Source organism: Mustela erminea, chromosome 19 (assembly GCF_009829155.1).
Source record: "Mustela erminea isolate mMusErm1 chromosome 19, mMusErm1.Pri, whole genome shotgun sequence".
NCBI classification, from domain to species: Eukaryota; Metazoa; Chordata; class Mammalia; order Carnivora; family Mustelidae; genus Mustela; species Mustela erminea.
Window position 1 is genome coordinate 44,069,468 of NC_045632.1, and position 13,466 is coordinate 44,082,933.

The 13,466-nt window shown below is 41.5% G+C and overlaps 1 protein-coding gene across 2 annotated transcripts in view; it reads left to right on the forward strand.

Moving 5' to 3' along the window:
- Positions 1 to 13,466, forward strand: part of UTP4 (UTP4 small subunit processome component) — a 36,321-nt gene that overhangs the window by 13,067 nt on the left and 9,788 nt on the right. For both annotated transcript variants that reach the window (XM_032324978.1, XM_032324979.1), the window contains exons 7-12: positions 6,800 to 6,971; positions 7,070 to 7,161; positions 8,596 to 8,692; positions 9,644 to 9,708; positions 11,699 to 11,821; positions 12,206 to 12,362. In XM_032324978.1, coding sequence (XP_032180869.1) covers positions 6,800 to 6,971; positions 7,070 to 7,161; positions 8,596 to 8,692; positions 9,644 to 9,708; positions 11,699 to 11,821; positions 12,206 to 12,362 — 706 coding nt within the window. The remainder of the gene's footprint in view (positions 1 to 6,799; positions 6,972 to 7,069; positions 7,162 to 8,595; positions 8,693 to 9,643; positions 9,709 to 11,698; positions 11,822 to 12,205; positions 12,363 to 13,466) is intronic.

The window sequence follows — 13,466 nt, forward strand, 5'->3', positions numbered from 1 at the left end:
TACAAGACCAGTTCCAGGACCCCAAGGTCATGACCTGAGCCAAAGTCAGTAGCTTAACCAACTTAGCCACGTAGACACCCCAAGAAATTTTCCTTTTAATATAGAGTTTTTAAAAAGAGAGGCGGGTGCCTGAGTGGCTTAGTTGGTTAAGTGTCTGCCTTCGTTCAGGTCATGATCTCAGGGTCCTGGGATCAAGCCCTGCATTGGGCTCCCTGCTCAACTGGGAGCCTGCTTCTTTCTCCCTCTGCCTGCCACTCCCCCTGCTTGTTCTCTCTCTCTCTCTCTCAAATAAATAAAATCTTTAAAAAGAAAAAAAAGGGAAGAGGCAGATTTTGTAGTGTTTGTAGCATTTATAGATACTTACATGTTTAATAGTTTCTGTATATTGTAATTTTGGTAGTATATGTATTTACAGTATCTGAAAAGATTAAAAATGCTAATGGTAATTTTTAGAGAGGAAAGTTGTAGGGAGCAGGCAGGGGGCAGGCTTAATTTGTGCTCTGTGCTATTTTATACTGTCTGGTCTTTCTTTACCATGTGCTTGTAATTATGATATTGTATTGCATCTTAGATACAAATGATTGTAGGACATGCCATAGTTTTGTTATCATGGGAAAGAAGAAACCATACCAATTAAACTATGACAGTGCTTTTTTTAAATGTATAAGTTATATTTTATAAGTATGTAATACAAACTATTATAGTATAAACTGGAAGTACGTTTTTTATTTTATTTTATTTTATTTTTTAAAGATTTTATTTATTGGGATGCCTGGGTAGCTCAATCATTTAAGCATCTGCCTTGCGCTCAGGTCATGATCCCAGGGTCCTGGGATTGAGCCCTGCATTGGGTTCCCTGCTCAAAGGGGAGCCTGCTTCTCCCTGTACCTCTGCTTCCCATTTGTGCTCTGTCTCTGACAAATAAGTAAATAAGATCTTTAAAAAAAAAAAAAATTTATTTATTTGAGACAGAGTGAGAGCATGAGAGAGAGACAGAGAGCATGAGCTGGGGGAGGGGCAGAGGAAGAGGGAGAAGCAGACTCCTCACTGAACAGGGAGCCCAGCTTGAGGCTCAATCCCAGGACCCTGGGATCATGACATGAACCGAAGGCAGACTTAACCGACTGAGCCACTCAGGCGCCTCTACAATGTTTGTTTTTTTTTTTTTTTAAGATTTTATTTATTTGACAGAGAGGGGACACAGGCAGAGGGAGTGGGAGAGGGAGAAGCAGGCTTTCCCGCCAAGCAGGGATCCTGATGCAGGGCTCAATCCTAGGACCCTGGCATCATGACCAGAGCTGAAGGCAAACGCTTAACAACTTAGCCACCCAGGTGCCCCTACAATGTTTTTGTTTTTGTTTGTTTTTCGTTTTTTAATTTATTTGAGAGAGAACACGAGAGGGGAGAAGGTCAGAGGTAGAAGCAGGGAGAGCCGGGTGCCCGATGGGGGACTCGATCCTGGAACCCTGGGATCATGACCTGATCCAAAGGCAGTGGTCTGACTGACAGAGCCAACCAAGTGCCCCTATAATTTTTTTTTTTAAGTATAGTATTTATATTTTATTTATTAAAGAGGTCCTTGAGACTTAAGCATAAATTTGTTATATCACCTCTGTGCATATATAACAAGGAAGTTAGAAGTGACATAAAGTGAGTAAGGTATTCCTAAAACTTTTTCACATGCACAAGTGGACTCTGATTCACTTTTTTTTTTTTTAAGATTTTATTTTTGTTTATTTGACAAATAGAGATCACAAGTAGGCAGCGAGGCAGGCAGAGAGAGAGGAGTAACCAGGTCCCCTGCTGAGCAGAGAGCCTGATGCGGGGCTCGATCCCAGGACCCTGGGATCATGACCTTAGCCAAAGACAGGCTTTGCCTGAGCCACCCAGGCGCCCCTGATTCACTTTTTAACTTGGTCATCAGGGTCTGTGTTTCCCACACATGCCTCCCAGCCAGCCATGCTGCTCCACTATAGTCCCAAGATTTTCTTCCCGATTTTTGACAACCATGCTGCAAGTTGTGTTTTTATTTTGTTTTGAATAAAACAAATTTGTTTGTTTTATAAAATTTGTTTTTATTTTAGTTTTCTAAATGTGTACCACACCCAGCAGGGGCATGAGGTGACGACCCTGAAATCAAGAGTTGCATGCTATACTAACTGAGCCAGCCATGTGCCCCCCATTCTACAAATGTTGATGTTTGATCTTTATCTGAAGATGTCCCTCATGCGCAGGTTGACAGCTATAAGATATCCTCATTTCAGAGATGTTTAAATGTGGGCAGATATGTGCCTGAGAATCAGGAAACTATGTGATGTTTGTTTGTTTGTTTGTTTGTTTGTTTGTTTAAGGGGAAAAAATGGAATTGTACAAATTCCAGCCTTCAAAATGCTTATCACACTCTCCAGACTAAGGCAGACTTGGGTTTGAATCCCAGCTGTAGCACTTAAAAAGCTACTCGTCTTCTTTGGGTAGGCTCTTTATTTCTAAACTTTATTTTCTTTTGTGAAAACGGGACCAGTAATATATTCTTCTGGAGCTTGGGGAGGATTAAATAGGCAGTGCATGTAAAAGTGCTAGGTACAGTATCTGGCACAGTGAGTGTGTTATTGGCATTATTTTCACATCTCTTTTGAAACTGATCCTAATTTCAAGGCTTTTCTCCACTATACTCTCTTGCCAGAACAGCTGATTATTTTTAGATATCTTTTTAATGGATTTTCATTGACTGAAGAGTGAATGGTGGCAAGTACCCAGTCCTTTGATCTTCTTAGATGTCTGTCATCCTTATCAAGTAGGCGAGTACTGATTCCTGCAGGGAGTTGTAGTGAACATTTGCTTTCATTAGAGGTCAGTCTTCAGATTGTTTTTCTGTGTGAAACAGTTGCTCTGTAATTGAATTAGGACACTTTCCCCTCTCCCTTTCCAGGTCAGCTTTCCCCTTGCTTTGTTCCCTCTGCACCCTAAGAGAGCTGTTTTCTTTCATTTCCTTTTCAGTTCTTTTATGATTCCACCTCAGGAGAAGATGATGTGGAGTGAGTGAGTGTTGTCTTCTTTTTTTTAAGATTTTATTTATTTATTTGACAGACAGAGACACAGTGAACGAGGGAACACAAGCAGGGGGAGTGGGAGAGGGGGAAGCAGGCTTCCCGCCGAGCAGAGAGCCTGATGCAGGGCCTGATCCCAGGATTCTGGGATCATGACCTGAGCCGAAGGTAGATGCTTAACGACTGAGCCACCCAGGTGTCCCTTAGTGTTGCCTTCTTAGTCCCCCTCTGTTGGTGGGATTTTGTGCAAACTGTCCTCCCCTTTTGTGGTAAATGAACTGTTTATTTTTTTATTCGTTTTCAAAGATTTTATTTATTTATTTATTTATTTGCCAGAGAGAGAGAGCAAGGGTACAAGCAGGGAAAGCGGCAGGAAGAGGGAGAAGCAGGCTCCCCGATGAGCAAGGAGCCCAGTGTGGTACTCCACTGCAGGACTCTGGGATCATGACATGAGCTGAAGGCAGACACTTAACTAACTCAGCCACCCAGGCATCCCGCAAATGAGCTGTTTAGTTGGAGATGGGGTACAGTCTGTGAATTCATAAGCTGCCCAACATCTCCACTTTTCCTTGGGATAATGATTTTCAAATAGTATTCCTTTTTTTTTTCTTTAGATTTTATTTATTTGACAGAGACTGCAGGTAGGTAGAGAGCAGGCAGAGAGAGAGAAAGAGAGGAGGAAGCAGGCTCCCCGCTGAGCAATGGCGCTGAGCCTGATGCAGGGCTCGATCCCAGGACCCTGGCATCATGACCTGAGCTGAAGGCAGAGGCTTTAACCCACTGAGCCACCCAGGCGCACCTTTAAATAGTATTCTTAGAGATGAGGGAGAGACTGGTCTGGTATAACTAATATTGTATCCTTTCTTCTCACCATCATGTGCCTGCAAGTTACCTCAAAGAAAACTGGTACAGGTTGAGGTGGTGTGGTATACCCAGAGCAAATGCTTTTGAAGTTTCAGTTTCCTTACCTGTGTAAAGAGCTATTAAATGATGATGGGGCGGGGGGGGGGGGGGACCCGACAAGATAAGGTCATGACTCATACAAACATGAAATGGAAATGTCAGAGATTTTCTGTAACTCATTAACTAATGAGGAAACCACTAAGATGTTATAGGTAGTTCAAAGGACAGTTTAACAAACGCAGTTCTATAAGGTCATCAGGAATGCTGAAATGAATTGACTTAACAAATTCTTGCTGAACTCATGTCCATAGGGCATTAGTGGCTGCATTCCACCAGCCAAAATTCTTTCGCATCACTCTCATTACTGCAGTTTACAGAGTTGTAAAATAGCTCTGACATAGTCACAGGGCTCACAGGACAAGAATACCAGTATTTTCTATGCCATTTCAAAGTCTTTCAGTTTCTCCTGATAGGGCAAACGATACTTAACCTTGCAGATTACTCATATATAATTCTTAGCCCAGTTAGTATGTAGTTGGTGGCATTTACATGTTCATGCATGTTTAGACATCTCATGTCTCTTAACTGGCTGCTCTAATCTTAATACTGTTTGACTGTTTATCTGCTCCTGATCCAGGTTCCTGGCTTTTGTCACTTCCTTATCCAACATCCATCTTGTTTTTTTTTTCCCCCTTGCTCAAAGTTATATGAGCCAGAGTGAAAATGAGGATGGTTTTGAGACTACAAAGGAATATTTTTTTAAATTGTAGACATAGGAAGGGGTGCCTGGGTGGCTCAGTGGGTTAAAGCTTCATGGTCTCAGGGTCCTGGGATCGAGCCCTGCATTGGTCTCTCTTCTCAGCAGGAAGCCTGCTCTCTCCTCTCTCTCTCCTGCTCTGCCTGCCTCTCTGCCTACTTGGGACCTCTCTCTTTCTCTGTCAAATAAATAAATAAATTTTAAAAATTGCAGACATGCCAAGACCATTTACTTGTATATAAAAGATTTATTTATTTATTTGAAAGAGAACGTGAACCGGGGTGTGCAGAGGGAGAGAATCCTCAAGCAGGCTGCCCGCTGAGCGCAGAGCCCAATATGTGGCTCAGTCCTGGGGTCCTGAGATCATGACCTGAGCTGAAGTCGAGAGTAGGACACTCAACTGACTGAGCCACCCAGGTGTCCTAGATACATCGAGACCTTTTAAAACTAAGAGAAGTCACAGTGCTCAACATACTTGTAAGAGAGAGCCTTAAACTGAGGACCAAGGAACTTGGGTCTTTGTGTGATACTGACCAGGCCACTTCCCTTCTCAGCCTGCTTTCTCTTCATCCTAAAGAAAAAGGATTTCAGGGTTTGAAAATTTGAAAATTTCAGCATTTGAATTTCAGTTCTGCATTTTTTTCCTCCCACATTCCCAGTAGTTTACTGGGGGTTTTGTTTGTTGTTGTTGGAGCCCAAGAGGCTTGAACTCATAACCCTGAGATCAAGACCTGAGATCAAGATTAGGAGTTGGGGGCTTAACCGACTGAGCCACATAGGCGCCCTGACTTTACTTAAAAAAAATAAAAAAAAAACAGGGGTGCCTGGGTGGCTCAGTGGGTTAAAGCCTCTGCCTTCAGCTCAGGTCATGATCTCATGGTCCTGGGAGTGAGCCCCGCATTGGACTCTCTGCTCTGCAGGGAGCCTGCTTCCTCCTCTCTCTGCCTGCCTCTCTGCCTACTTGTGATCTCTGTCTGTCAAATAAATAAATAAATAAAATCTTTTTAAAATAAATAAATAAATAAATAAATAAGCAAGCCCCAAAAAACGAAACTTGTTCTATTGTGGTAAAATGTGCGTAACATAAAATTTGCCATTTTACCTTTTTTTGTTTAAGGAATTATTTTATTTTTGAGAGAGGGAGAGTATGCGTGCACGCATGTGTGTGTGTGGAGGGGCAGACGAATAGGGAGAAGGAAGAAGCAGACTCAGAGCTGAGCATAGAGCCCTCATGATCCTGAGATCATGTCCTAAGCCAGAATCAAGAGTTGGTTGCTTAATCAGCTGAGCCACTCAGGCACCCCCATTTTAACCATTTTAAAGTACATTTTGGTGACATCAAGTACATTCACAGTGTTGTGCAATCATCACCACTTTCTCATCACACGGAAACTCTGCTGGTTAAACGATTAACACCTTATTTCTCTCAGTCCCTTGTAACCTTTATTCTACTCTCTGTCCCTATGAATTTGCTCTTCTAGGTACTCCATATAAGTGGAATCATGTAATAATTGTCCTTTTGTGTCTGGGTTATTTTACTTAGCATAATATTTTCAAATTTTATTCACATTATACAATTACCAGAATTTCATCCCTTTTTAAGGCTGAATAATATTTCATTATATATGTATATATACTGCATTGTACTTATTCATTTATCTATTGATGTACATTTGGATTTCCATCTTTTGGCTTTTGTGACTAATGCTGCTGTGAACACTGGTGTACTCATTTCTGAGTCCCTGTTTTCCAAATCTTTTGAGGATAATTCCTGTTACTATTAATTTAAATTTATTCCTAGGCGATCTTTTTTGTTGCTCTTCTGATGGGGTCTAATTTGTGTATTTGAAAGCACTATAAGAGTTTGAGGTACATATTGTTGATTTTGTCAGTAGGGGGCACATTGTTACCTATGTGAGCTTTCTCCTCCCATGGAATTGTCAGCTTTGGAGGAAAAAGACCCTATAACTTACTTTTCAGTTCTGGGCATAAGTTTTTCCTTAGGCTGTGCAGACAGAAAACCTCAGGGAATATTTTTCATACTGGGCCCTGTTTTGCTTAAACGTACCTCCCTAATGATTTAATTTCTCAGCAAGAAGACAGTTTCGTGGTGGGCACAGCCGAGGGGACAGTATTCCATTTTCAGCTGGTCTCTGTGACTTCCAACAGCAGTGAGAAGCAGTGGGTGCGGACAAAGCCATTCCAGCATCATACACATGACGTTCGAGCCGTGGCCCACAGCCCGACAGCATTGATATCTGGAGGTAGGTGGCACTCTGCTAGGCTGCTGCTTTACCTGTCCATGCAGGACTTTTTCTCATTCCGATACCTTCTCTCCCCACCCCTGCCCCTCCTGCCCTAGGCACTGACACCCATTTAGTCATTCGTCCTCTCATGGAAAAAGTGGAGGTTAAGAATTATGATGCTGCTCTCCGAAAAATCACTTTTCCCCATGTAAGTATCACCCCGTAGCCCCCACTGTCCCTCTGTCCTGTAAGACAGTGTATAGCTCACACTTCCTGGGCAAATCTATAGGACTTGTGTTGTTGCCTACTTTCTTCATTCTTCCTTCTGTTTTTGAGGTAAGGCTCTCACAAAGACCTGTACAGGCACCAAGAGATTTACAGTAGCACTCCTGTCTCTTGTTCTGGGGAAATCATTCCCTTTTCCAGATAATTGTGGCTTATGGGGAGTTCATTTGTTTTTAAGACTAGATTATATTATTTTGGGTGGGGCTAGGAAAATCCAGGCTTCCAGTGTTCCTTCCTAGGTAAAAGGACATCTTTCCAAGCTAGAAACTCTTCTCACTGCAACCTGCTTCTAAATTGCATTCAACCAGTAAACCTTACTGAGTGTCTCCTCATTGTCTTGTGAATTTAGTCATTTCTCTTTGTCTCCACTGCCATTATCCTAGTTTGAATCAGTGTCTTTTCTCATCTGGATTCACTTATTAAATAATCTCCTTTTGGGGCACTTGGGTGGCTCAGTCAGTTAAGCATCTGCCTTCAGCTCAGGTAATGATCCCAGGGTCCTGGGATCGAGCCCCACTTCGGCCTCCCTGCTCAGCAGAGAGCCTGCTTCTCCTTTTCCCTCTGCTTGCTGCGCGGCTACTTGTACTCTCTGTTTCTGTGCCAAATAAATAAAAACCTTTAAAAAAAATAATCTCCTTTTATTTATATTTGTGTCATTCCAGCCTAGTCTCCATTGATCCACTCAAAAAACAGCTTTGCTCATCATTCCATGCTTAAAAGTCTTTGCTAGTCCCTTTTGCCTTCATGATAAAGACCTAATTCATCAGCATGGCCTATGAAACCTGTCTTGGTCTGGCCCTGGTCCTTCAGCATCTTCTGTTACTAAATCCTGTCAAACCCTTGCTGCATCTCATCTTTCCCCCCTCCCAGTTCAGTGTGTGGAAAGACTGTTTGTATTCCCTCTACTGCTTTCTTATTAACTTGTAACAGTTGTACATGCTTTCACTCTGCTTGGAACATCCTGCCTTACCTTTTTTGCCTGACTAGTTTTTACTAATGTGCCTAATCAAGGCTCCTGTCTTTACCCCCATGATGTTAGATTAGATATCTTTTTTACTTTTTTCCATTACATACTGTGTTTAGCCCTGTTAAAATTCTTAACACATGTAGTGCAGTTGCCTGTTAAATTCTTTGTCAGTCCTTTTAGACTACCAAGCTTGAGGACAGTAGCTATCTTTTTATTTATCATTATGTCCTTAGATCCTAGGACAGTGCTGGCATATGGTAGTACTTAGGACATTTTAATAAAGTACATGGATTTCAACAGTAAAAAATGTGCTGGGATGTTTGTACTATATTGCACTGAGGCGATAGGATACCTTGGCTTATTTATCACTTTTCAATTTTTTTATTACAGCGACGTCTCATTTCCTGTTCAAAGAAGAGGCAGCTTCTCCTTTTCCAGTTCACTCATCACTTGGAACTTTGGCGACTGGGATCTACAGTTGCAACAGGTACAATGGGGGAGAAAGTCTTTTCCAATAAGAAAACTGGAGAGAGAAACAAAAAATTAGAATTGTAGTTGAGGGGCGCCTGGGTGGCTCAGTGGGTTAAGCCGCTGCCTTCGGCTCGGGTTGTAATCTCAGGGTCCTGGGATCGAGCCCCGCATCGGGCTCTGTGCTCAGCAGGGAGCCTGCTTCCTCCTCTCTCTCTGCCTGCCTCTCTGCCTACTTGTGATCTCTCTCTGTCAAATAAATAAATAAAATCTTTAAAAAAAAAAAAAAAAGAATTGTAGTTGAAAATCTGATTGTAGAAAAATGGAAGTAGATTTTTCTGTGTCTTCAGAGCAGAGTTTTTCAGTGTTAGAATCATTAGCAGGATCATATGTTAAAAGTTGATTCTGTTAAGGTGCAGTGCGAGGTTTAGTGGAGGTAAGAGTTGTAGAATCAGTTTATCCTGCCTTGACTGGGATCAAAACAGGCTGTTGAAAGTGAGAAGATTTCATGTTGGGTAGTGACAGCCCTGCATAGAAGAGGTCACATGGATCTTACTGGGGTGATGGCCTAGTGGCCTTTTGTACAGCCTGTTCAGGAAATGTTTGGGCTCTGTTGTTTTATAGTAGATGAGAGGTTTTTGCTTTGGGCTTCAAAATGAGCAAATGAAGTTGAAATCGAGGTCCCACAAACTTGTACCTTCCTGCATGCCTGGCTATAGGTTGTAGCTTCGAAGAATTAGTGTACACTGTGGGCCATAGCCAAGGCACCCAAATAGGAGCTCAAAAAGTGCTCAGTGCTTTCTGCGTCATATGAACTCAGGAAACTATGGGTTTACTAAGTCAGGCATTTTTTCTGATTTCCCAGGGGTAAAGATTCCATTCTACTCAGGAATGACTTTTTAGTAAAAAGAAAACTGTACAAATAATCTTTCTTTGAGAAGGAAAACCTCAGGGAAATTTCTTGTTCCAGGAAAGAATGGGGATACCCTTCCACTTTCTAGAAATGCAGATCATTTGCTGCACCTCAAGACAAAGGTAAGGAAGTGTAACTGTGTATTCAGGCTCTGAAGTCCAGAACATTTCTCTTATTCTGCATTTTGAGGGTTACTTGGTTGATATTATAAACTGTAAAATCTTAAATGATTTGAATGAAGTACTGTGTGAACAGGACTGGGTTTCCGAAGTTAGGCATTCAGAATTTATTGGATGAATGAATACAGGAAGTTGTGTTTTTTCTTTTGGCATTAATATGTAAATATTTGTATATTTTGTAAAATTAAAATGGTACAGGCAGCTCAGTCCGTTGATTTCGGCTTGGGTCATGATGGTAGGATTGTGAGATCAGGGCTTCATGTCAAGTTTTGTGGTAAATGTGGAGCCTGCTTAAGATTCTTTCTCTGTATGGACATTGGGGAGGGTATGTTCTATGGTGAGTGCTGTAAAGTGTGTAAACCTGGTGATTCACAGACCTGTACCCCTGGGGATAAAAATATATGTTTATAAAACATAAAAAATTAATTAAAAAAAAAAAAGATTCTCTCATTTCCCTCCTGCTCTGCACCTCCTGCATGCATTCTCTAGAAAAAAAAAATTTAAATAATTTCAAAAATGGTATAAAACTATGCAGTGAAAAAGGAGCCACCTCCTTGTGCCAAATCCCAGTCCCACTCTTCATAGATAATCACTGCCAATAGTTTCTTGTATACCCTTCCAGAAAAAATTTTCCACCCATGTATATATGGGTATATCCTTTATTTCTACAGTGATGAAAATTAATATGCAAACTGCTCTATAACTTCCTTTTAATTGTCTTTTTTTTTTTTTAAGATGTTATTTATTTATTTGAGTGAGAGCAGGAGCAGGGGAAGGTGCAGAGGGGGAGGGAGAAACAGACTCGTGGCTGAGCAGAGAGACTGATGTGGGACTCCATCCCAGGACCCTGGGAACACGACCTAAGCCAAAGGGAGATGCTTAACTGACTATGCCACCCCGGTGCCCCATTTTGTTTATTTTTCCAGGTTTTTACCCTTTTTAGTAATTTCTGCACCCACTCTGAGGCTTGACCTCACAACCTTGAGGTCAGGAGTCATGTGCTCTTCTGCCGGAGCCAACCAGACGCTCCTAAATGTCTTTATTTTAATTACACAAATATTTGTGAATACAGTCTTACTGGAAAGAATTCAAACAATATTTATAGTTTATGTTCCTGACCTCCTCTTTAATTTTAGTCTGCTCTCCTAGAATAATTATTGTTAATCGATCCACTATATCTCCTTCCAGATCTTTTTCTGCGTGACAGAGAGTGTGTGTGTGTCTGTATGTAGGTACATATATTTAGATATTTTGTGAGTTTTTTAAATTACATAAATGTGACATTAAACTTTTCCTTTGTTTTGCAGATTTTTTTTGTTTACTGTTTCTTAGAGATAGGTAAGGCAGGTATCATAGACAAAACAAACAAACAAAACCCAGAAAATGAGTTTTCCAAGTCACGTGCCCTGCAAAACTTTACCACATTAAGTGCTTTTCTTCTCAGGTTTCTAAAGTTAGGCTTTAGAATGAAGCTATCTTTAAAATACATGAAGGGGGGCGCCTGGGTGGCTCAGTGGGTTAAGCCTCTGCCTTTGGCTCGGGTCATGATCTCAGGGTCCTGGGGTCGAGTCCCACATCGGGCTCTCTGCTCAGCGGGGAGCCTGCTTCCTCCTCTCTCTCTCTGCCTGCCTCTCTGCCTACTTGTGATCTCTCTCTGTCAAATAAATAAATAAAATCTTAAAAAAAAAATACACGAAGGGCTGAGATAAGTTCTTAGTATTCATAGACCTTTGTTCTTGGTTTTGGAAATCAAGCCACACCATTTAGGTGCTGTACTTCTGAAATAATTGTAGCGATAGCATATGAGTGTCGGGATTATGTGTAGCTATTTGTGATTATGTCCACAGTGGCAGTAGCTTGAGGATTCATGTCATAGTGAACCTTATCATGTGAAGTTTTCCTGGTTATTCATCCTGATACCTAACATTCCCAGGGTCCTGAGAACATTATTTGCAGCTGTATCTCTCCTTGTGGAAGTTGGATAGCCTATTCTACAACTTCTCGGTTTTTTCTTTATCGGTTGAATTATGAACATGACAACATAAGTCTCCAAAGGGTAAGTGATAACCCAGTGTCTGGTTGAACATTAAGAAATTTCATAAGTATGTGATTTTCGTGTGAAGTGGAAGATACTGGGTATGACTCTTTGCTCAGTGAAAAACTACTTGGAGGCAGCTGTTATAAAACAGTCTTTTATTTCCATTTTGAATTAATTATATTTTTGGAGGAGTAGGGAAGTGCCAGAAAGTGGCAGTAAAGAGATGAAGTGGGGGGCAGGGATAGATACGTTACAGTAGCACATCATTGTTCTAGGCCCTTGGTCAGTTGACTTCCTTAGATACAGGAAGCATTACTGCCTCATAAGCCTGGCTATGGTTATTTTTGATGGGTTCTAGGTGTCACTTTTCTCACTGGTTTTTTACTACCTGTTTACCCCAAGGTTTCCAAAATGCCAGCGTTCCTTCGCTCTGCCCTTCAGATTTTGTTTTCTGAAGATTCAACAAAACTCTTTGTGGCATCAAATCAAGGGTCTCTACATGTCATTCGGCTCTTGGAAGGAAGCTTCAAGCACCTGCATACTTTCCAGCCTCAGTCAGGTGGGAACTTGGTAACTGGCCAATGGAGAGAGTTGTCAGACTCTGATGTATCTTTTTTTTTTCCTTTTAAACCTCATTCATTGTTGGATTTCCCTAATGCTCTTCTCCACCCTGCAAATACTCACATGTTTGTAATTTAAAGTAGGAGGAGATATCTGGCAAGTGAAAACGCTTGATGAGATCTGAAATGTTCCTTACACCTACTCTTTTCTCACTGGGTTTTTGATTCCTTATTTGGGGCCAGAAGTTTCATCACCCTTCTCAGAGTTTTGTTAGCAGGGCAAGGAGAAAGTTAAAATCATCTGTAATCCTGGCACCCAGAAATAATTACCACTAATATTTTTGTGTATTTCTGATACATGTTTGTAAATAGGTATTTCTTTGAACATGTTAATTTTCCTGTTGGTTGTTTTTATTTTTTTTTAAGATTTTATTATTTGCACAAGCAGGAGGAGTGGCAGGCAGAGGATGAGGGAGAGGCAGGTTTCGTGCTGAACAAGCAGCCCAATGCAGGGCTCCATCCCAGGACCCTGGGACTATGACCTGAGCCGAAAGGAGATGCTTAACCCACTGAGCCACCCAGGCGCCCCTTATTAGTAGTAGTAGTAGTAGTAGTATCATTATCATTATTATTTTAAGATTGTATTTATTTATTTGACAGAGATCACAAGTAGGCAGGCAGAGAGAGAGGAGGAAGCAGGCTCCCTGGTGGTGGTTTTTTTGTTTTTGTTTTTGTTTTTTAGATTGATTTATTTATTTACAAGAGAGAGCCAGAGTACAAGGAGGGAGAGGGACAGACTGACTCCGGGCTGAATACGGAGCCAGATATAGCGGGCTCTGAGATCTTGACCCGAGCAGAAAGATGCTTGTTCTACTTGAGCCACCCAGGCACACCCACCCCCTCAAACCCCCCCAACCACACCACAGCCCTGGTTGTTTTTATTAAAGTTGAACTTATACACGCAGTTGCATTACTTACAAAGTTCATGATTGAATTTCTCAACATTATTTGAGAGCATGAGTATGCATGAGTAAGTAACTGTGTATAGCTGTTGCTGAGTTCATGATTGAGAACTTGGTACCCAGTACTTCCCATGGGCCTTT